Below are 25,583 nucleotides of genomic sequence, written 5' to 3'. Positions count from 1 at the left end.
TACCGGCAGATTCGTTTACTAGAATATACATATCATCTTTATGGCTCTTCTAAAGAAAATTCCGACAGAAGCAAAAATTGGTAACTGGTAGATGACTTGGTGTTCAAAATGGGTAATTACTCAAGTGGCACTTATTTTATATAAGAACGTGTCGAATCTGCTTCTGTTAAATACATTGAAGTTATTTATTGCTAGCTAGATGACTGGACTGGGCTAACGGTTCAAGTGGTCAATCTGTGCTCATTCCGTTTGGTCAGTAGCGTTAACTTTGTGTTTTTGGACATTAGATTTGAAGAAAGTATAACATATGTAAGTATATGGAGTCTTAATAGTTAGTGTGTGTTAATATTATCATAAATGTTGCTGTGTTGTGGCTGTGTCAACAGCTTTCGGCTTAAGTGTACTGTTAAGTGATCCCATTCAGATACAGGTAACGTGAACGTTTATATTAATATAGCTAGCTAAGTCATAGTGAAGGATGACACCAATAACATTAGTAATTGTACTGATAAATTAAAACGAACCAGATTGCAGATAACGTTAGTTAAGCTAGCAAACAACTTTAATTTGCCCTCAAACAACTTAAAATACAGTAAAATATAAACGGCTACAATTACTGTAATTGCAACACCACAAAAACAAAACAAAACATTTTTAAGAAAAAAGGTAAAACGTGAATTACCTTAGTGAAATATGAAGGGGCTGCAACTAACAATTACATTAATTATCTGCTCATCCTATATATTATATTCTTACTATATATTATATCTTTTTATTTTTTCACTGTTTTCATTTGAATTATTATATTTCCTTATGTCTGCCCTTTGTGAAGCTCTTTGTAATGGCTGATTTTGTTAAGTGCACTCTAAATAAACTATAATTCTTATGATATGATGATATGATAATAATAATAATAATAATAAATATTATTAATAAATAATATTGCTAAATATAATATAAATATTATTATTTTTATCTTCTGCTTCCTAGTTCCTACTTGCTATAGTTTGGTGATGTGATTGCAACTTACTTTACATCAGAGCATGACTGTTCAGTATTAATTCACCACAGATTTCAGATCTATAATGGCACATATGTTGGCTGATAAGTAACAAGACATTAGTCAATAATGTAGACACACAGGTCATAAAACGCCAGATATACTTTCATTTTGAGGTCATTTAGAAACAGTGTCTTTATTACACAGTTTGTCCAGCAGAGAGCATGCACAGCAAGTTTATTTTTCCATCTGTATAACTCAAGGCAAGTTTATTTATTTCTACACAGAGGCAGCTCAAGGTGCTTTACATAATGAAGTTAGGTAAGAAAGACACCGGTAAGAGAAATAAAAGTGTTAAAAAACAAACACATATCAGCAGATTTATATTTTTTATATATATATAAATATATATAGTAAATAATATATATATATATATATATTTATATATATATATATATATATTAAACTGTCAGTATCTGCCTCAAGAATCCAGTATTGGTTATACTCTACATACATGATTAGCTTTGATTACATTAGTAAGTTTGATACATACAGTATCAAACTTAAATCAGCTTTTCAGACTCCAGTATTTATTTCAGTAAATTAATGGTGAGGATAACATATACTAGCTGGTGTATTTGTGCTTCCTGTTGTTTTGAGTAAATATTTCCTCTTGCCAGTTAAAATAAAGTGAGATTTTGAGACAGAGTCCCACATCCCACACCTACAGCACCAGGCTGCCAAACCCAAGTTTGCATGAGTGAACATTTAGGTGTGTGGGGGCTCAGATTGAAAAAAAAGAAAAGAAACATCATTTACTTAAAAAATATATTTAGAGATTTAAAAAAAAACAACATACATGATATTTATTATTCAAACTATACAGTGTATCGAGGTGTCATAGTATATTAATATGTATGCTACTTCTACTGTCTATGAATGCTCCTCTTTCAAAATACATTTGTGTTATATACATGCAAATACATCTTTCCGAGCAGTTTTTACAGATTGCAAACAAACTCCAAACTATGTTCTGATATTAAAGTGAAATGTGGTTTTTGTTCAATATGGCTACTTGCTGTGGCTCTTATACAGATTTGATCATTGGATTGCATATCACATTTTACCCATCATAAGATGATGTATATTTTAAATGGAACAAACTGATAAAATAATGAAAAATCACTGAAGTGTTGACTTTGTGAGGACATTTTTGTGTCTCCATTTGCAGGCCACAGCAGTTCCATTTATACCCATGAGAGAGTTCAGCCAGCAGTCCAGCAGATGGCAGTAGGAGTCTGATGCTTGAGGGCCTTAGATCACAGAGGTACAGACACTGACCTGCTATTGACATGAACATGACATGTCTACAGCCACCCAGTCGCCCACTCTCAGGGCGGAAGCAATCCCGGCTCCCTCTGAAGTGCAGTAAAAGGGAAATCGCTCCGTTTTTACTGCACGTCTAAGAGAGCACCAGCCGTCCCTAAGGGTTGTCATTTTCCAGTTTGTGAGTGGGTGGCTGTCGGCTGCGGTTTGTCACACAGTAGACCTGGACTGAGACGTTCAAGGGTGTGATGGTCCGTGTCTTCGGACCCAGCCAAGGGAGGAAGACATGCAGCCGTGGGGCCAAAGGTTCCTGTGGTCACACATTCCTAAACTCCTCCAGCGCTGCCTACAGCTATGACTAAAATATCAGATCCAGTCATGCAAACACTGCGGTCACAACATCACGTTTCCATTTACACATATTGATGTTTACGTTGTGCTCCTGACTAGATTGTTGTCCTAACCACCTGAGAAATCATTATCCCCCTTTTATTATTTTTTGGAAATGTTAGGCCTTTATTTATATAGGACAGCTGAAGACATGAAAGGGGAGAGAGGGGGGGAATGACATGCAGCAAAGGGCCGCAGGTCGGAGTCGAACCTGCGGCCGCTACCAGGTGAGCTACCCAGGCGCCCAGAAATCATTATCACTTTGCTTAAGGTAATCATGAGGTGACAATTCCATGTATCTGGCACTTCTCCATGTATACATCTATTTTTTAACTTTGTACAGGAAATGATTTTGGTTTATGTTGCTGCAGTGAAAATTGCACCGCCTCCACTCTTAATGTATGTTCCCAAACAAAGGCACATGGAGAACACAATGTACGTTTCACTTAACTAAAAGTAGAAATACCCTCCTAGTTTGAGACTCTGGTAAAAGATGCATACTGGAAATTGTCCTGAGTTCAAAATATTTAGGTAGGTGATGTTAAATGTTCAAAACAAGTAAAGTGTGTATTGTGCTGTACATTTAGTTCATATACATTTGTACTCAGTGGTACACAAATTATTCACTTAGCCAAAAATGAGCAAAACTAAGAAAAGATTGAGCTGCTTTCATTTCTGTTGGAACTGAAATGTTTGTAATGTCCTCTTTTAAATCTTTCCTTTTACTTGAGTTGTCTCTTCTTTTTTTTATCCTATATGACCAGAGTGTTGTTTACCTATTTTATTCTTATCCAGGTAGCTAGTTAGAAATGAAGGACATTTTTCACGAGTGAGTAGCAGCCCTTAAATCTTCAAACACACGTCTTAAGCCTCTATATGTCATAACAAACCTCCTTGTTTGTTTTGTTGTGTGTTAATGTAGCTGAACATGGTTGTGCACATAAGATATCTTTGACATTTGACTAAATGCTTCAGTTCGTGTCTTCTGCCACCTTTTTAACTGATTTTATATTTTGTTGATTTTAATATGCTGCACTGTGGGAAGCAGTGCAGCAAATTAAAATCAACAACAAAAAGATACAATCAATTTCAGTTTTGAAAAAGTGTGCTGTAAATAGGGGTTATTATTATTATTTAGAAAGCATGGTACATGTATTGTACACAACTGCAATAAAAAATATATCTTCTTGAAAATAGAATAAATAATAAAAAGGCGAAGAAAGACAAAGTCAAACAACATATCCAGAAGACAATTTCAGCAAATGTTAAGTTGACTATTGGTGAGAAGTAGAGGAAAGAGTCTGGATTAGTTAAAGTACATGTATGATCTATACATTTTTGGTTATGTCACACAGTACATATATAAAATAGGAAGTTGTTGCTAGTTGCACAGGTAAATAGGGTCTTTCTATAACTAAGTTGTCACATATTTAGTTAGTTTTGTTGGATCAAAATATGCAAATAAATGCCCGCACACTGTCTAACTTGCAAAGGTAAATTTAATAGCTGGCAACGTTTTGGTGCTAGACCATCATCAGGCAAAATATGAAATGTATACACCTGTCCTGTTTCAAGATATCTTACAAACCCATAACTGTGCCTTGTATCCGTGGCACCAGCAGGGACTATTACCAGACTATTTTGGAATTAGACTTCCTTAGATTTACTGGCCTAGTTGAGAGTTGTGAGGTCATCAGTGGTCTTAATTTGAGCTTGTTAGTTGGAAGTGGTCAGGAGGCAGTTTTCCCCCTCAACCACTGATGTGAATGCCATCATTATGTACTGTATACCATCTCAGAGTGGTAGTTTGTGTGGGGATCTCGCAGTCCAGCGCCGTTGTCCTTGTATGGTTGTTCCGCAGGTGGAGACTGCAGTGTTGTTATTTATTTCCACGCAGAGCAAAGAAAAAATAGAGTGAGATATTTTAGTTAAGATGCAAAAGATTGCCATGTTTTGCATGAATAAGATGCAAGATAATGTAATAAAAAGTACTGCAAAAGAGGTGATTTGTTCAATTTTTTTTTTTTACTCCTATACTCTTGTTATTTACACTTATTGTATGCTGCAAGCTGGAAGTGTTTTTTGCTCTTCATTGAAACAAAAATGCTCTGTCAGTGACAAAATTCATTGGCATATTCTGCAGTTATTTACAAGCCTCAAACTAAATCTGTCTTCCTAAGTTTTTTCGGATATCCGGCTGCGTTGCAGTGTCAGTGTGGTGGTGTTATTTTAACCTAGAAATGCCCGATGTCTTTAGGCATAGACCAGTGGCAACTGCGGCACAGCCACAGCGGCCACGGCTTTAGCCAGCGAACCAGAGTGGGCAGACACATCTGTCAATCAGTGGCTTCCGGAGTTTGTTTTTTTTAAGACCTTGTGTTCTTAAGTGCATGCTTTCGCTGAACATTTTTTTCAGAGTACACACGCGGCAGCCACAAAGCTAATTGCAAGGGAGATGAGAGACTGGAGAGGAACAATCACAGAGAGATTTTAGTGTGGGCTTGTGACAATGTTGACAAGTGCTTTTATGGAATACACGGTAGAACCTACTGTAATATAAAAAATGGATTTAAGTTATAAATCTGACTATTGCACAAGTAATTGTGATTGTTTAACATGACTTACATTCATAGGGACTTTTGATCTGTTACATTTTAAGGTATTTAGAGTATGCTAGACTCAACTTTTTTGGCTTTAAAAATGAAGCAAAGTCCAATTGTGACCCCTCATCACAGGTTATGGCCTAATGCTGCGTTCGTGTCGGGATGGTGGGTAGAGATGGGGAAGGTTCCCATGTTAGCGATTTGCGAGCACTCACACCATCAAGATGGTTGTATGACTTTAGAGTTGTTGGTCGTGAGAATTAAAATACCGTGACAATGTAACATCATATCCAATCCGTTGAGGTTTATTACATTGAAGGATTGTTTTTGGCTGATGTGAGGCGTCCATATTTGTTTGCTTTTCAGGCATTTTCTTATTTTCATTAACTGCAAGCACATTTTATGTACAAGCACTTTTATGTACAGATTTTTTTTCTTTTTTCCTATCACTTTAAAGGGGAACCCCGCCAATTTACACATAAAAGTCTGTTTGCAGGTCTTGGGGAGTACTAATGCATATGTACTGAAAAAGGGTTGTATAAAGCTTTTTGCGGCTGCAGAGGGAGCTGTGTGAAGTTCGATAAATTAAGTGATGTCACTTGAGTCAGTGTCGGTTAGGGCTGAAGACTGAAGTTTGAAAAATGAAAAAATCTAGGGGTGTGCATTTAGAAAGAAGTGAGCTTATATATCTGTATATCTCCAGTTCTGTTGCATCGATTTTTTTAGCTTTTAATTTATTTATTTTTTATTGTGAGTCCAACAAGCCGTGATTCATGACCTTTCAGATTTATCTTGGGACCCCTTTTGGGAACTGCTGGGCTTGAGCAAAACAGTAAGTCATTTACTGCACTGCTTGTGTTTTTGGGCAGCGTTATTGGCAATATCAGGTCCTGGGCCAGGACTCTGCAGTATGATTATATGTGTTGACAAGACGGCAGGGATATAAACAGCATCAAAGGGGCCGGCAATAATTCAACGCTGCCAGTTTTACAGCGTGACACCATTCAAAATAGCATCTGTAACGTAGCATTGTTTCCTGCACTCCAGCGTGGAACTTGAAGGGCACACGGGGAACAGTCTCATTAGGATGACCTTTTAACAGGGAGGTCACAGGCAAAAGGACACAACCACATGAGACCTCCGTGACTCGTCATGCCTGGGATGCACTGCGCTTACTGTTACCTCATTTGTTGATGGATCAGCTGTATCAGCTTCTCTGTTTTGCATTTCCCACAAAGTATACTCTGCACAAAACACAGTCATATTTGATAATAACCAATAAGTGTCCACATACTTTTGACAGCAGCATGCTCTCAGTGCACTTAACTGTTGCAATTCCTAGCTTCCTCACAAGGTCTCATACTGCTCAATTAACATGTAATCTCTGTCAGTAAAACATACAACTTTTCACTGTAAAATCAAGAAGTGATCAGTCGGTAAGGCAAAGAAAATAACTAAAGAAACTCATTGTAATCTATATCTCTGGCTCAGTGGTCTATTAGTAATCAAATAATGCCCTGAGGTTATTTTATTTTCATATTCCACTGAGACACACTACCTGCAATGCAGGGGATGACACAGTTTACTATGTTTAGCTGAACGTCTGGACAGAACATTATGCTTCAGAGGAAGCTAAGCTCATTAAGTCGAGCTTTAAGAATTTCTATTCCAAAAAAAATATACTTCTCACAAGGAAAAGCGACATTGATCCCAGTCAAACCACATGCCAGCGTCCCAGTGCTGCAATGCAGTGAGTTATCATCACTCAGACAGGCACTGGATGTCTTAACATCTGTTTGACACCAGAGGGCGATGTCCACATGTGAGAGGGTTGAGGTGCAGCAGGAGCATCCAAAATTAAAACGTGTTGCAGAACCCTTCTTCACTACGCCATGCTTTATTAACCAAATGTTTTCGGCTATCTTGCCCTAACCAGGGTGGTGTCTGATGTTGTTTCCATATTTACAGTCCATTGATCAGTCAAAACCAACAATACCATAAAAAATGGTATAGTGGATATAAACATTTACAAGAGAAATACAAATATTCCTAAATAGAAAACATACAAAATTACAACCAACTTTTTCACCTGCTTTTCACAGAGGTTGTCACGGCGACAGGTGCTCCATCCTCTTCTCTTCCCCCTGTCGTTCCACACCTGCCCACCAGCCATCACTACTGAGTTTCCCGCTCAGCTCATTATTGTCGTCTCTGGTTCATTATTGCTTCAGTGTACCAGGACCCTGAAACTAAAGCAGCTAAATGGAATTCAACCATCATTCATTTTATTATTTACACCTGTGCTTTTCCTACTATGACAGCTCAAAATGTCTGACATGAAATCTGCTCATCTTTTGACTGCTGCCTACTTGCCTTTTGACCCAGTAAGGAGAGTTTTTACCACACCTGTTAGTGACCTGCTTCTGGGAGTGTTACAAAGGTGAAACTAGTTCTGGAACTTTGTGTAACTAAAAAAAGGTCTGCAATAGGGCAAAATAGAAATTTTGGACAGTTGGTTTGAAGACATGGGCTCCTGCATTTTTCACTATTATCTGAGATTTTAGTGACTAGATGATTAATCAGTTAATTTAAATAACCAACAAATGATTTGATTATGGGAATATTTGTTAGTCCAGGCCTATGCTACAAATTATGAATCCCTTAGTCACTTTTTTGTTAGGCTCCAACTAGTAAAGTTAAATAAAACTGTCCTGGGTAAACCACAACTTGCCACTCATTCTTCTGGATCATTCTTAAATATAATTTTGTATTAGTTGCTCTCCAGGACAGGCAAAACCCTTGATCAACTCTTTGTGGGTTTAGATTTCCTCCAGCAGGGGCCGTGACAAAAATAAATGATCCAATCTTTGTTGTGCTGGCCAAATGACAGCAGCTCTGTCCAGGATGACTCACTCTCTCAGCAGTGTGCCATTCCTGACGCTCTCCCCTACCCATCAGCCAAATTGCCTTGATCCTCCGCTCATTGCCGCCTCTCGCCCACCCTCACTGTGGAGCAAGGTGGTCGCATCCTCGGGGCTGGCGGCACTCTTTACATCCCGTAGGGGTGAGAACGTGCAAAGCAGTGAGCAAATGTGTTGAGAGAATTCCTCACATTCTCCTGCTCAGTCCTGGAGGCCCGGCTTGGTGTTGGGTTCCTGGGAGAGAGGGAAGAGGAGCCAGGGGGAATCGGCTGCCGACTCAGCAGCTGACACCTCCTCTGATCTCTATCTCTTCCTACAGCCATAAACCAAACTGTCTCTTCAGCATGGTGGCCACGTAAACAGCTTTCCTCGTGGCCTTAAGTCTGCCAGACTTTGTCTCGAAGGAGCACTTGGTTATGGCGAAGATGTGGCACTGACCAAACCTCAGCCTCAGTGTTCCCATATCTCATATTTGGTTCAGTGGAGAGAAAAAAAACAAGACATCAACCTAAGAAAATTACGTCAATGCTTGCAGGAAGATATCTCATTGATAAATATGGCATCAGTTTTTGCTCTACTTCGCCACAGAAATGTATTTGATATAATGGGTTTGTTGGCAGGTGTTATTACACTAATGGTCTTCGTGGAGCCTGAATCAAGGGCATTTGCAAAATCTGCACAGTAAAACGTACTACGACTTTTTTAGGACTAAGGCTTTTGTGAATCGACAACCCTGCTGAGTTCGCACACTTCAGGGCAACGCAGCACACCATGTAAGGCAAACACAACCGTTTGGTCACATCTTTAAACAAACGTTTTCACATCTTTCAGCTCTCTTGGGATCCAATGTGATTACTTAGCTTAAATGGAGATCAATGGCCACGGTGTGAGGCATTTACCATTATTCAAAGTGCATGGCTATCTATGACTTTTACTCTTTCCCCGCTGTGAGTTCTAGCATTTTTTCCATATCCATGGCATCTTCAAACATAGGAGTAATTATTTTGTGATTTGAATTTAGAATGAAATTTACCATTACAGCCATATTATACAGCGATGCTCCCTAAAACTATTTCATTAGACAATTGACAATATTCTTTCCATCGCCAAAGAGATCTCAGTCAGATCGTCTTTTGCTGACAAAATTATTTTAAAAAGATACAAAAAAGGTCTGTAGTTTATAAAGTTTGACTTTGCCACCAAAATAGGATACAGGAAAGAAATCCTTTTACTTTAAGTTTGTTGTTTGACCACAGGTTTTTGCTCCCAGAAACTAGGGCTGCAAGCAACTAACGACTGTTTTCATTATCCATTCATTTTCAAAATATTTTCTCAATTAACCGATCAATAGTTTGGTCTAGAAAATGGCGGAAAATGCCCACAGTGCAAAAGATTTTTTTAAACGGCATTTTTGTTTTGAAAAATGATGACAATAATTAGTTGCAGATTCATTTTTTAGTAATTTGTCTACTAGATTAATTTAGAGCCCTACCCATATGGGATTTTTGAGACACATAATGATTTTAGATGGGAAAACATTTCGCTGGAATGAAAGTTTTGCACCGATATGACTACGCAAAGGTACTCAGAAGGCTGCTTTCTTTTATATAACTTTAATAAAGAATATTTAAAATTAAACATTATTATACATTATACATACAATGTATTACATTGTCAACCAATTCTAGAAAAATAAAATACATAGCTAAATAGAACTGTATGTTCAGTGTCAGTCAGTTGCTGACCATTTAAATAAATCCCTACTGTACATAACACAGATTTCTAAATCACCCCAAGCATCGTTTTCTGCATTATATGTTCTGTTTTCATATCGGCGCATATCGGACAACATATACGCCGATACCGATGTCTGTGTCGGCCAACCGATAATCGGGCTTTATATTAATTTACTAATTGTTGTTCCAAGTTCCAAGTCTTGGTGTTACATGGCTTTAGTGAACTAAATGTTACGATTGTTGACCAAGGTGGGGTCCAGCATGTTGTTATGAGTTTTGTTTCTCTGGTTGCTTCTGCTCTACACATTTAGAAGTAGGTACTGCGTTTCCTTAATCTAACTTCCTTGGATGTTTTGCTGAATACCTTGCTGATAGTCATCTAAACAATCTGATGACAGATGGGTCTTTTTTGTTTTAGAATATACAGTTTATCTTACTGATATAATAATAAAAATGGCTGTGTCATTGGTTGGGATTTGTAAAAGTCACTTCTGCCTTGCTTCTTTTCCCCTTAGTCACTCTACGCTCAATTTAGCAGCAGACACATCTTTCTCTGCAAGGTGCACAAGCTGTACCCTTGAAAAGATATTTTTACTGGCAACACTCCCTTCTGACAGGCTGGTCTTTGTCTCCTCTGTGCAGCTCAAACCTTGACACAATAATAATGAAAGAAGCAGAACAGATCTCCTAATATACTTCAGCTTCTGCATATGTTCTAGTAACAAGGCATGCCAGTTAGTATCAGGTTCCCAGTGGATTTGCTGCTTCTCTCCACTGTGTCACGAATTTACAAAGCAGCATAGAATAATAGGCAGTGCAGTTTTTGGCTGTTGAATTATACATTAGCTTGTTCAGCAAAAATCTGAACCCCTGAGCTCCTTTCAGGGTGGTACCGTTACTATTTTACAAGCCGCTGCTCCATTGGATCCAATGAAATCCAATTGTTTACGATCGATTACGACATTACTGCTAGCTGCTCTATAAATGTAAAGTTTTCTTACTTGAGCAAAGAATCTCATACATTTTCTTACAACTGCTGTGATTTTAAAATTGTAGTATTTATGTGAAGGCCTGTGCCTTGGTTGTGTCGTCCGTACAAACATAAACAGTTGGACTGAGTATTATTGCTCGTCTATGCCAGTGATTCTAGTGTCATTCCAGGGCAATCCCCAGCTGTTGTTTCAATCTCGTCTTTTAAACCCCACGTTAATAAAACGGCAATTAAAAAAGCTTTGCATCCTCCTGTATCCAGTTACTTACACTTTGGTAATATGCACAAAAGCTGTTTGTATGGCTATTCCCTCTAGTCCATTTTCTGATTGATGTGTGTGTGTGTGTGTGTGTGTGTGTGTGTGTGTGCACTAAATAGATCCTATAATTGCAACAAAGACAGCTGACCAGACAATAGTAAACTGCCAACACTTTTCTCTTGCTTGAGTCTCTAGTTTCTAGTCTTCTACTTTTGCTCTAATGAATTCAGTAAGGTGGTGTCTATAGGCAAAATCAATTTGGTGTGTTATGTGGGCAAGTTTCCATCTGGCTCGTTCTGTCCTCCTGTTGCCCCACTATGACTCAGTTTTTCAGGTTGTTCAGTCTTTTACATTACATCTCATGTAGCTGATGTTTTTATCCAAAGCGACTTACAATTGCTACATATGACAGAGGCTGCACGCCTCTGGAGCACGTCTTGCTCAGGGACACGTTGGTTGATGTACCGCAGTGGGAATTGAACCCACACCAAAGGCATGTGTCATATCCACTGTGCCATCACCACCCAGTCTTCATAGTTGGACATAGTCTTGCTCCAGTCTAAAGCTGAAATCATTAGTTGATCAATCGATTAGTTGATCACCAGAAAAAAAACGGAACTGCAACTTTTTGGATAATTGCGTAGTAGTTTTAAAGGGTACTCGTATTGCTGTATATTATCTTCTGTGCTTGACCCTTACAAGGCGTTTTAAAATTAGGATATCTTGACCTCTACTGCTTCAATGTTCTTGTTTTGTGACCATTCTTGTTTAATCGGTCCACTGTGAGTTCCCCAACTTTATGGAAGCGCAGTGCTAAATCTCTGTACCCCTTTAAGCTATTTTTTAGGAAAAATACCATACATATGATAGTTTCAGCTTCTAATCTTCTGTGAGAATTTGCTTCTTTCTTTTGTCTTTAATTATAGTAAATTGGATATCTTTGGGTTTTCGACTGCTGGTCGAACAAAACAAGTCGTATAGAGCTTTCACTATTTTCTGACATTTTATAGGCCAAACAATTAATCAAGGAAATAAATGACAAATGAATTAACCATGAAAATCATCGTTAGTTTCAGCCGTACTCTTCTTTGTGAAAAAAAACAAGGGCTTTGTGATTTTCAGGTGGACAGTAGTTGATTACTTATTATCTCACCGTATCACAACAGACATATCACATTATATATATATATATATATATATATATATATATATATATATATATATATATATAATAGTATACTTGATGTATGTAATATGTAAATTCATATTTAAGGATAAGTGGTATCTTGTTGTGCATTTGCTTCAGATGTTTTAAAAGGTGTTATTACCAAAAAGCAGCCTCAGCCAGTATACAGTAACAGTATTAGCTGAATTAATCTCAATAGCTCAGCACCGTCTCATTAACGGTGCCCACTCTCCATTGATTAAAGTTACACCCTGTCAATAACCAAGTAGTTTTGTCTATTCAGGCTGTTGGTTGCCTTGGATTGCATAGTCATGTGCTTACACAGCAAATCATTAATTTGCTGGTTCAGTGTGGCCCAGTCTATCTGCTCCGTTGGGACTAAAAGGTCCTGTTTTTCTCTTTTACTTCATACATATATTCTTTATATAACTATAGAAATATACTTTTACATGACAACATACAGTGTATCTTTTAAGTATATCAAAACACGTACCTGTGACTTAAAGTGTAATTCAATGACTGTCAACACGCCTAAACACATTTCTGTTGCAATCTACATATATCTCCACATTATATGAAATGTTTTGTTTGTTTGTTGTTTTTCCATTATGGGTTGTCTTGCCACAGCTGTTTATCAGCAACAAGGCCTCACTGGTTGCTAAGGTGGGCTTGAGGCTCCCTGGCAGCCGAGAGCACCTTGGGTCCCCAGAGCCTGGTGCTCTGTGACGCGTTGGGGAAATCCCCCGAGCCTTCATCTCTTCCCAGCACCGTGCAGGATAGGATGCAAACAGGGATGTTAAGGAGGGTGAACCGAGTGCGCTAGACTTATTTTTATTTGCTCAATATTTTATTCACATTTTTGACAACAATTAGTGATTTCTCTTAAGTTAAATAGTGTTTTTTCATTTGCATTATTAAGATCATCAACTGCAGGTCTTTTTCCACATTACCTTCACCGCTTTATTTCTGGACCTGAACTCAAAACAGTGCCAGGCATTTAATACCACGGTTAGATTATTCTGTTAGTCGCAGGGTATATTACTGTAACAATAATAATGCGCAATCTGACCAGCCAAAATATCTGGTTGTGTAAACTTCCTGAACAAACAGCTAAGGAAGTGTCAGACAGGATTGCCATTTGCTCTCCTGTGACTGTTTTTACACCTTCCTTCTAAATAAGGCAGCAGGCTGCCAGGACATATGACCACCGTCCCGATTTGGGTTCTGGACACAGTATCCATCCGTCCATCCCATGATTGCTCAACGCCAATGAAAGACACACACACACACACACACACACACACACACACACACACCCCCCTCCTGCAGGTCTCCCATATGAGGAAGAGCTCCGTCAGGTCAGCCACAATTAGCCACAGGAAGACTGAGAAAATAGGTTAGATTACCTTCAAAATAAAAGCATAGGATAGCAACTTAATTTCTTATTTGAATCACAATAATTTTGGAAGATTGTGCTGAGATGTACTCCACCTTGGTCTTCAATGTTATTTTTTTTACTATTTTCTGACCTTTATAGAATAAATAAATGAATGGAAAGGTAAAAGTATTAAAGGAAAATAAATATATCTAAGTTACCCGCAGCCTTTGTGTTTTCATTTGCTGTTTTTCACCTCATTAGCTAAACTTTTTATTACAGGTTATCACAAGTTTTTGTATTTAGTTGCATATATATCTTTCTTGAACTTTGTTTTAATGCTATTTTTATGATATTGTTATTTTAGCTAATTGTATTTGTATTGCTCAATTTTTCTTTACTTAAATTTAACTTTAAAATTGTGGAGGCCATAACATATGATTTACATCACTTTCATACTCATCAAACCTTTCAGTGACTGGTCCTGCTTGTATGAAAGTGTTTATTCAGGTTTTTCCTTAATTGTGTAATTTAATGAATTGGATTTGGAAGTTTTGTGAGACGAAGTGATGCAGGGACTTACTGGAGTTTTGTTGTGTGTAAGAGTTGGAACACGGCCACACTGTCAAGGGCTTTATTTTAAAAAAGCACCACAGGAAACCCTTCTTCTTATTCTCTCTGGCTTGTTTGACGCTGATGTGAAGGTGCAGCACCCCCATCATTCTTATTAGAACTGCTGCTGCTGGGGTCTTGTAACTCTCTCCTCCTCCTCCCACCTCCTACTTTTGATGGGGGGTGCAGCGGTGTCATAGTGATGTCATTTTAAAATGTGAGAGTCGGAGCCAAGGTGAGCTGATTTTGCGGTGAGTGGTGTCCCCTCCACGACCAGCGTTGCCTGTACAGAGGCGCGGAGCGGCGAAAGATGATCATCGTCACCGGCACCAATTCAAGCTCCGACGCGCTCTTTCCCTCTCCTGCTCAGATCTCGGGCTATGGGGCCCTGATCTGCCTTGATCCCATATTAAGCCTTCACCACCACCATGCCAAAGGACAAACAATCCGAAGAGTTGCATTTTTAGGGCAGGTAACTTTGACCACGTGCCCCAAAGGTAAACTGGATGGCCGTTACGCAAAGGTGCCTCTACAGTATGTCCAGCGGGGCCAGGACGCACTGGACGCTGCCAGCAGTTCTTGTACTGTGGACTTCTCTCTGGGGGATCGTTTCATCTTATCCGATTCCGAGCAGGACTAATGCGACTTTATTGGAAAAGAAGTGGGAGACCCTCTTCTCCCGCTCCTATCTGGGTATAAATGGGGGGAAATCGGAGCTGAACTGGGAGAGTGACTACTTGCAGGGCATCAAAAGAGTGCGGCGACTGTACTGCAACGTGGGCATTGGGTTTCACCTGCAGGTGCTCCCGGATGGCAGGATAAGCGGTGCACACAATGAGAACCCATACAGTGAGTTGCATCCGGCAATACACTGGACCCGAAAAAAAAGAGTGTACTGTAACCCTATGCGCACGCTGTGTAAAAGTTAGAGCGGGTCACTTGTCTTGCATGATATTTAATAAGAGGTGTCGGCATAGTTGAAAGTTTCCGAATGCAAAAACAGTGTACTGAGCCCTACATCCGTGCACTGCGAAATATCCTCCCAAGCCAAAAACATGACATGAATGCTTGGACCCAGTTTAGAGTCTAACTTATTTTTACCCTGCGTCCCGCTGCAGCAGGACACGCACACAGAGCCCACTCAACACGCTGTAAACTACACTCACAGGGCATCATCGTGTTTAAACAAAGCAAATAGGTGAAAACTCCAAAGGGCTAATTGAGCAGAGGAAGCATCATCCAGTCGCAGTGCACCTGCAAGGTTACACCCATCACTGCTGCATAGGCCAGTTAACTCGACTTTGTCCCCAGTCGCAGTGTGCAAGAGTGTCTTTGCTTTCCTAACATTATGTTTCGTCTAGGTCTAATAGAGATCTCCACCGTGGACCGAGGAGTGATCAGCATGTTCGGGGTGAGGAGTGGGCTGTTTGTCGCAATGAACAGCAGGGGAAGGTTATACGGAACGGTACGTTTGTGCGCCACTCCACACACATCCTGCTCAGTGTAAGATGAGTTCATGTAGCTGCTGCATCCGTGGGTTTATGAGCACTGTTGTGTTATTAATATGCTCTGATGATAGGGGGGTTTCTGTGTCAGAATCTGGCAGTGGGGGAAGAAGTACTCAGATCCTTTACTGAAGTAAAAGTAGCAATACCACAGTGTGAAAATACTCTGTTACATGTAAAAGTTCTGCATTCAAATTTATTTTTAATCAAGTAAAAGTACAAATATATTAGCATAAAAATATACTTAAAGTACCATAATACATTTCTTATTGTGCAGAATGGCCCATTTCACAATATAATATATTATTGGATTATAATTATCAATGCATTTATGTGTTCATCACTTTAATGGTGTTGCTTTCATGTTTATTTACTGCTGGGCAGCTTTTGAATTTACCCCCAAGGATCAATAAAGTCTTATCTCATATTAACCGACAATAATACATCATCATTTAGTTGTTGATTATATTTCATATTATTCATCTTAATCGTAAAAGTAAGTCAAATTACTAAATAAATGTAGTGGAGTAAAACATACAATATTTGCCTCTGAATTGTAGTGAAGAAGAAGTATGAAGTAGCAGAAAATGAAAATACTCAAGTATTCAAGTATCTCAAAATTGTACTTAAGTAGCCTAAATGTTAGTTACTTTCCACCACTGAGTAAAATACCACAATATGAAAGTACCCCACAAGTTAACGTCCTGCACTCAACACTGTACTTATGCAAAAGTACAAAAGTATTATCAACAAAATGTAATTTAAATATCAAAAGTATACTGATTATGCACTGGAGTGGCCCCAGTCGGTGTATATTAATATATATATATATATATATATATATATATATATATATATATATATATATATATATATATATATATATATATATATATATTATTGACATTAAATGTTGTTATTGATGTGTTAACATGTAAGCAGCATTTTTATGCAAATTTACACACATGAATTTTAATGCATCATATTTTAACTGTTCATAAACATTTTTTACGTAAAATGTTAATCTGCAAAGTAACTCAGATAAGTGTGGTGGAGTAAAAAGTTCAATATTTCCCTTAGAGATGTAGTAAAACTGAAGTATAAAGTAGTATAAAATGGAGATAATCAAGTAAAGTACCACAACATGGTGTTTAACTGCAGTACTATAATATGTGAACATTTTATGGTTAAAACCAACAGAAGGTCAAACGTTTAACTTAGCTGAGGCCCGTCTTTATAAATATAGGCCAGTTAATGTCTTAGATTACAAAAAGGCAGTGGTTTTTACGTGATCTTCACAAATATACAGTATATGTATATTTAGGAGTCATCAACATGAAAGTATGCAGTGGGTCTTTTGATACATGTTCTGAAATCACTGAAAGATTATACTGTAAACAACTTAATTAACCTATAAAACGTTATACTGTAAAAAGAAAAGGATGTGTACGATTTGAATATGTATTAGAACATTAATAACAGATTAATGTCACTGTTAACTGTTATTTGCACAGTAATGGGCCCCTAGCCTTAGTTTATCTAGCTTTATTAAAAGAAAAGAATGAGCTCTTAGAGCGGAAAGTAAAGTGAATGATGGTATTCTTCTTTAAATCGACAATGAACGATACAGCAGCATTATGTAGGGTTGGCTATCAAACCTCAAAACTATTTTGGTAGCATTGATTATTAAAAGTACCAAAATGTACTTTTGGTACTTTCTCTTTGATAAGACAGTTTCTGATTTAAATCATAGTTTTAGTTTTTTTTTTTGTTTAGACAAAGTTGTTGTATGGCCACTCTTTGTTTGATCAACATTTAACATTTGAGAAGTTAACGTTACTATTTCAAGGGTCTCCGTTTCATTCTCTTTGGCAGCACCTATGGCGATAAGCAGTAATTGCAGTTTTTGGATCTCACTTCCCAGAGATCACGTGTGATTATTTTTTTTTTCCCGGGAATGTTGCCACAAACACCCAGTTCGTAATATTGCAAATGCAAGGGCTTACATCAGTGAACCAAGGGCTCAATCACCATTCTGTTACCCCATTCAACGATAGATAGTAACTTAACAGACGTTTATTGAAATAAAAATCTTCGAGATTATTTCTTTAAGCTTCTTTTGTTTAATGAAAAAAATGGGTTTAAAAAATTCAATATCTTAGTTTAAAGTATTATTTTGATGTTGGGACGGAAATTCAGCTATCATTTTGGCACTATACCCAACTCTAGCCCTATGGTTGTAATGAAGGATATACAACTATATTTATTTTGCCCAAATGTGGTACAATGTCTAAATTCTATTCTATAATGTGTCACTGTTTCCTAATGCTGTACATATTGTTTAGCATTTGATCATTGCTTATTTAGTTGCATTTCTCCTTTTGCATGAGTTGGAATGTTTCAGATAGATGTGTTATAAGAGTAAAAGCAGGAGGCTGGTGTCTTTTGCAACATGCCATCTCCTCCAGTTTCCTGCTTTCTAAGCAAGCTGTGAAACCATGCATACCGGTATGTTGTGACGTTCATTCGGTGTCTGCCATGAGATTTATTGACCCTCTCTCTCTTTTTGGCATTTATAGAAAGTCTTCGTGGATGAGTGCAAGTTCAAGGAGACTTTGCTGCCCAACAACTACAACGCCTATGAGTCTTTTGTTTACAAGGGCTTCTACATCGCCCTCAGCAAGCATGGCCGCGTTAAGAGAGGCAACAAGGCCACCCCCGCCATGACCGTCACACATTTCCTCCCGCGACTATGAGAGAAACTGGCAATAACTCAGTCATTTGCACATGTGGATGTTCTTCCAGGTAATATAGAAACGCATAGTCAAGATATACACACTGATGGACTGCGAGAGGAAACACAAATATTTATTCTGTTTATATATATATGTATATTTGGATAGCTATCTTTGTATATGCACTGTGCTGCTTATTGTTTTTATGGACGGGGAGAGTTGAAGCCTTTGCCTGTCTCACTTTACCTTGGTGCTTGCTGTACGTGTCACTTCCTTTTTTGAGATGGTGGATGAGCTATATCCTGTGCTTTGAAAGAGTGAAATTAATACTTTTTATTACCTCAAAGAACCACTTTACTAGATTATGGGATGCATGGACGTCTGCTCAAATATCTGCGAAGTTTATGATTTCTTTCAAACCTTTTGAGCGCTTGATGGCTCCCTGCCAGATTATCAATGTCCGGCAGTGGGAGAAACTTAAATGCACTACCTTTGCTGCACGATTTAAAGGTGCCTTGGTGTTCCCACTTGTGGCCCCCTTAAACTTGCATGTAAGAGACACCCGCCGGAGTCAGAAATAGGGCTGACACGCCGGAGAGGGCCTCAGAGAGGGGGGGGGGTTGACTATCTCTGGTTTATTTTCTTTTCTGTAATTAGATCGATTAAGTCATATACAATCTGTGGTTGATACCAGAGAGCAGTCAGCCATAGAAAGTGGCACAAGGCCATAAGTTTGACTGTATGGCATTGCCAGCTACTAAACAGGGTGAAATACATATCTATCCGAGCATGGAGGACATTTTTGTTTGGACCTGGCTTGCACAAGAATCGACTGACGGATAGATTGCGAGCGCATAGTACAAATGTACCTGCACATTGTCTTAGACAGAGCTCCTACAGTAAACCAGGTTACTGTTTTTGAATCGCAAAGCTTTAGCTGCTGTTGAAAATGATGTCTACTGTCCATGAAACCAATGAAAAAACAATGTAAATAGTTGCAAATGTAAAAGAAGAATTCAGGAGCTTTTGACGCTGCTTTGTCGCAGTTGCCTGAACGAGGCAACAAGAATTCAGGTTGCACAGTTAGCCATCAATGATGGTGCCTGAATGTTTTGGTAAGAATCGTTTCCACGTTTTGTTTCTTTTAACGGATCTTTGTGTGTTTGGTGTGTGCGTGCCCTGGGCCATTTCCCCCCGCTTGTCTGTGTGCTCTGCAGCAGCACTGCAGTGGCAGCGAGGTGTTGGGAGCTGGAAGCAGATTGTTTTAAATGAAATTATGGATGAACCAATCAGGATTTCCCCCGAAGGACTAAAGGACAGTGCAGTTGGTGGACTGGATGCGCACTATAAGAAATGTCATAACTTCTGTTGATTTTTAGCTTGATTTTATAAATTTGACGTGGAACACATGAGCACAGAAGCACACTTTTAATATATAATAGGGTATACATATAAGTAATTGTATGCATTGTGGCAGTTTGTTTACCAAGCTGAAGTTTGTACACTCATTGCTATCATGTGGATCAATATATATTTAATATCTTGTTACATATTCCAATGATGTTCATACTTGACTCAGTTTCGGAGAATCTTATAGTGTACATCTACACGTGTGGTTTCTGCAGCTGTTAGCTTAAAAACCTGAATATTGCTGCCTCCATCCGTTCTTGTGTTTGGAGAGGAAGCAGGACTATTTAAATCCAGGAAAGACGTATGTGAGGGAGCCGGCTCGCTGTCTTTGTTGTTCGTCAAACCACTTGCAGGAATGTGGATCTGCCAGGATGACAGGCAGCCTCCCACATACCTGAGTGGCCCCCCCTCTGAGCGCTGTCACCCCTCGCCACCCATCTCTGCTCGTCCCTTACCCCCTGCACCCACTGCAGGCAGGGACCTTGGGATTCCAGCTGTAACCCAGGAGCTTCCTCCTCTCCTTTCAGCCTTTTTTAGTTCAAGGTCAGAATCACGGACCAGCCTTGGCCCCAACCCCACTGGTCCGGGGTGGTCGGCTATATGGGTCCTACTGTTTCCATGAAATAGGAATTTGAAGTATCTTTTTCATGCAGGAAACAATTTATTTTATGCTTAAACAGAATATAATTTAGTGAACTGATTGCTCGAGAAGTGCTCTCCAACTGACTGGTACAGAACCATAGATAGCTCCTGTAGTTCCTCACCTGCGTCACAGACTGCAATATTGTTTTTTTTTAAAACAATCCTACTTCTCTTTCTAAATGTATAGAGCCCCACCTCTTTAATATGCAGCTCTACAGCATGCTGTCTCCTCCTTTTTTCCTGTACTTGTGTTGGGATATTTCTAGGGAGGGGACATCTGCAGAGTTAGTGCAGTGTGTGAGGAGCAGGCAGAGAGCAGAGTCACGCAAGGCCTCACCTCTCCTGCTGCAGGACGGCACCCGATGTGCCCTCCGCCGCTGCTGCTGCTGCTGCTGGGCACTGCCCCAACCCCAATCATCTCTCATCACCAGTATCACCTGCTGCTCAACTGTCTATGACGCACAGATCGATTCATAACAGTATTTTTCTAACAGATAAATATCTTGCTCTTTTTGTTCTGATGATGTTTGTTGTGTGTGCGTGTGCGCGTGCGTGTGCGTGAGTGCCAAGGCTACTGAGATGCAAATTTATCGGAAGCTTAACTCAAAGTTTCAAAAAAACAAACCGACTTATTGCTGCTGTAGATGAGGCTGCATGAAATACCACAGATGTACATTTCTTGTTGGGAGTAAATTGTCATCATTTTTGGTTGAAGTAGTAAACGAAAAACGATCCTTGTTTCAGCTGAGGAAGCTGAGGAAGTGAACTTTGCGCATGCACAGCAATGAGCACTTCTCTTGCCCGCCTCACAATCAAAGATGTCTGACGTCTGTCGCAGCACCTTACCTGATTATACACTAGAGTAAAGAGTTTTCTCACATTTTTCTGTCAAGAAATGGAGCTGGATCCCTAAAAAGAGTGAAGGTCTGTGTCTAAAACAAAAAGCTCACCTTTCAGCTTTGACCAAAAAATGTTATCCAGATTTCTCTGTTGTCTTTTTTTTCTTTCTTTCAACAACTTATCCTAGATCAAATTTGAAATAATTAAAGGGGAGGAATATGTTTTTTTAAACAGAATGTTTCATGTACTATTAGCATGTCTGAGCCCCGAGCTTAATTAGGGGTGTGTGCTTCATGTGTTTCATTTATTTTTTAAACTTCTGCTCTAAGAGGGAGTGAGTCTCCACTCTATTCCTCTCATTTCTGTTCTCATATACCTCACCCTCTGCCTTAGTTTTGGTTTGCTGATGACTGTAAATTAAGATGAAACAAACTTCAGTTATTTGTTTCTGAAAACAGACAATGCTAAGTGAGGATATTAAAGTTTTTCCTTTTATTTTTGTACGTATGTGCTGTGCACAGCAGTCTACTGTATTCCTGAGATAACAATAAAAGTTTTTTTTTTAACTGGTCGCTGGTAAAGTCGATCTCTCTGTTGGATCAGTTGAACTCTGATGTGACTGTGTATTTGTCAGTGGTAGAAAAAGTACCTGGATCTTTTACTTAAGTAAAAGTAGCAATACCACAGTGTACTGTAGAAATACTCTGTTACAAGTAAAAGTCCTGCATCCAAAAACTTTCTTAAGCAAGTTTTTTATAACCAGGGCAGCAGTTTTCAGATTACATTATGTGCTTACATAATTGCAAAAGGGTTCTCCAATGTTTTCTCAGTTAGGCTTTTAAAATGATATCAGATTAGTAAACAGAATGTGCCTTTGGAACATTGGATGAATGGTTGCTGATAATGGGCAATGGGTAGATATTGCATTAAAGATCAGCCACTTCTTTCTACAACAGTCGAGAACCCTTTTGCAATTATGTAAGCACATAATGTAATCTGAAAACTGCTGCCCTGGTTATAAAAACAATGCAACTGATCTCAGCTGGTATTCTGTCTGTAATGGAGTGGAATGGAAATGTCTAAGTGACCCCAAACGTTTGACCGGTTGTGTGTGTATATGTATATGTGTGTGTGTGTGTATGTATATATGTGTGTGTGTGTGTGTGTGTGTGTGTGTGTGTATATATATATATGTGTATATATATATATATATATATATATATATATGTATGTGTATATATATATATATATATATGTGTGTGTATGTATATGTGTGTGTGTGTGTGTGTGTGTGTATATATATGTGTATATATATATATATATATATATGTATATGTATATGTATATGTATATATATATATATATATATATATATATATATATATATATATATATATATATATATATAATGTGTGTGTGTGTGTGGGTAGCTTGTGAATTTCATCAAGGAATCAATAAAGACTTCATCATAATGTATTTGTTGATTATATTTTGTATTATGATTCTGATAAGTAACCAGTAACTAAAGTTATTGAATACATGTTCCTCAAATTTGAACTTAAGTGCAGTACTTGAGTTTATGTAAAATCTTTGTGTTATGTTTGTTTGTGTGCAAATACAATACTTGAAGTTTATCTTGATTTTCTACATTTGGAAGTGGGTTGTAAATTTCATTTCTTGGATGAAAATAATAATAAAAAAAAAAAACATTAAGAGAAGCTGTTGAAAATGTTTTGTGTAACCTCTAACACAAGATCAGGAGTATTCTTTAGACTGATAAACAGTTTAATATGCTCTATGCTAAAACTCTAAAATATAATTTAGCCAGTCAGTCTCCCAGAATTTTTCTAGTTCCCTTATTTTCTCCCTAAATAAGGGAGTGGCTCTCTCTGCTGGTGAAAGGGTGTAAATGTTGAGTTGGGTTAGGCAGGTGCGTAAAAGCAGCAAACTGAACTAACTTCAAACTATGACGTCCAGTCAATTAAACAAAACTGTAAAAATATTTAATATGACGCTTAATATGATTACTAATTAATTCCTTAATCGAGAATTCTGGAGTTTGCACGAATTGGAAACGTCGAATTAAAGCATACTTAACTATCTGACAGTAAATTCTAGGTCTGATTTAATTAGCAAATCATTTTTTAACGAATCTGCATTCATGTCCTTTTTTTTGTTTTCTTCATTCTTTCTTTTTTTTATTTGCTTGTTTCTAGTCCAAACAAACAAAAACTGAACCAGTTGTCTTTGGACCATTTGCAAATAGTCTTAAAATAGTGTTTAATGTGGATGAGTCAAGACGTGTCACTAAAATAAAAGTTCAGTCTGTCCAAGAGCATCGGGATAAACAGACAGAGGTGGAAGTGGCCCTTCCGCTGCAGCAAACCCGCACATCTGCTTTGGGGGCGAGTTTCCTTTTTTTTACGCAAAGGATGTGAGCAGGAGTGGCACTCAAGGGGCTTTAAATAGGAACTGTCTCCAAACTTTGGGACAACAGAGCATCTGAAAACTTCCAGCAGCTCGCAGTGGAAACCACCGGTTTGCTCCAGGATGGACGTCAACAGGAGACTGGGGATGAGGGACACTGTGCTTGCGCTCTTACTCGCCGTACTCCAGGGATTTCCTCTCGGGGAAACGGCCCCGAACCCGTCACCGCTGGTTGGATCCAACTGGGGGAACCCGAGGAGATATGTTCACCTGCAGACATCTACAGACCTCAACAACTTCTACTTGGAGATCAAATTAGATGGCACTGTGCGCCGAACTACAGTCAGGAGTTCATATAGTAAGATCCTTAACCTCGTTTTCAAGTGTGTTTTTAATTTTTGTATTTTTTGTAATAACGTTCTGTGTTTAACACTGATGCTCATTGCTTTTTCTTCCCTGCAGGTGTGATTTTACTGAAAGCTGAAACAAGGGAGCGCATTGCCATCCTCGGCGTCAAAAGCAGCCGTTACCTGTGTATGGATTTGGAGGGCAACCCATTCAGCTCGGTAAGCCAATACTTACTTTCAGTTCGATTGATTGTTACTATTATATCAATCGATCCCCTATACTAAACTTTTTCACTTTTGAGTTCCTCTTACTTGGCACCCTTGTGGGGTTTTACGCATCGCTTCTAAGGAGCCTTTATTTTACGCACAAACGTACTGCAACTATAGGACGTCTTAACATCAATTTATTTAATTTTTTTAACCGTTTAGTTGAGTCACGCCGAGTATGGCATCATTGTGGGGTTTTACGTATACGCATTTTTAAGATCTCTTTTATGATTTTACGCACAAACGTACTGCAACTATAGGACGTCTTAACATCAATTTATATAATTTTTTTTAACCGTTTAGTTGAGTCACGCCGAGTTTGGTATCATTGTGGGGTTTTACGCATACGCATCTTTTTAAGATCTCTTATGTTTTTACGCACAAAATGTACTGCTACTATTGGTTGTTTACACATAAATGTATTCATTGCAATTATTTTCATTGATATCAAGTGAACAAACTGCTAATAGTGGTATTAGTATTTTCACTCTTTCTTTTTTTTTTAGTATCTAGATATTCCTGCACTGTAGTTTAATTTTCTTCCCGTCTCCTTCTGTCTTTCAGCCCACCTGCCTCAGGGATGACTGTCTGTTCAACCACAGACTTCTGGAGAACAATCGGGACGTGTACTATTCCACCCGGACCGGCATCCTGTTCAACCTGGAGGGCTCCCGACAGGTGTTCTCAGCAGGCCAGAACCTGCCGCAGACATCCCTCTTCCTGCCTAAGAAGAACACAGTGCCGCTGGAGCGCCTCCTGCTGCACAGGGAGAAGAGGAACCAGGTGGTGGATCCCTCCGACCCGCACAACGTCTTCATTGGTCAGACCGAGGAGGGCTCTGACTCTCGGGCCGTTCCGGAGGACGACGCTGATCTGGAGGTGGAGGTGGAGGCCGGGGACGATGGGCGCAACGTGTCCCGGGAGACGCCGCTGGCTCCTTCCACCCACGACCCCTGGAACGTGCACTCGTCCAACCTGGCCAGCCCCCGGAGCACCGGGACCATGGGCTGA

The 25,583-nt window shown here is 38.9% G+C and overlaps 2 protein-coding genes across 3 annotated transcripts; both read left to right on the top strand.

Annotated features, from left to right (window-relative positions):
* Window positions 1-200: 200 nt before the first annotated feature.
* On the top strand, window positions 201-22,102 carry LOC144512344 (fibroblast growth factor 6-like). 2 transcript variants are annotated; one of them, XR_013500991.1, is made up of 3 exons: window positions 201-309; window positions 2,232-2,327; window positions 15,761-15,847. XR_013500991.1 is itself a non-coding variant. In XM_078243033.1 (3 exons), exons 1-3 carry the CDS (start codon window positions 14,906-14,908, stop codon window positions 18,658-18,660), a joined length of 624 nt encoding a protein of 207 aa, XP_078099159.1. In that variant the 3' UTR covers window positions 18,661-22,102. The 2 variants fall into 2 exon arrangements, 1 of the variants encoding a protein (XP_078099159.1); XM_078243033.1 differs by lacking the exons at window positions 201-309; window positions 2,232-2,327 and adding exons at window positions 14,906-15,248; window positions 18,484-22,102 and having other exon boundaries at window positions 15,761-15,864.
* Window positions 22,103-24,081: 1,979 nt separating this feature from the next.
* Window positions 24,082-25,583, top strand: fgf23 (fibroblast growth factor 23). Its single transcript, XM_078243239.1, has 3 exons — window positions 24,082-24,316; window positions 24,421-24,524; window positions 25,137-25,583. Exons 1-3 carry the CDS (start codon window positions 24,082-24,084, stop codon window positions 25,581-25,583), a joined length of 786 nt encoding a protein of 261 aa, XP_078099365.1.

The sequence above is a fragment of the Sander vitreus genome, chromosome 23, assembly GCF_031162955.1.
Source record: "Sander vitreus isolate 19-12246 chromosome 23, sanVit1, whole genome shotgun sequence".
NCBI lineage: Eukaryota > Metazoa > Chordata > Actinopteri > Perciformes > Percidae > Sander > Sander vitreus.
This window is presented reverse-complemented; position numbering and strand designations above follow the sequence as displayed.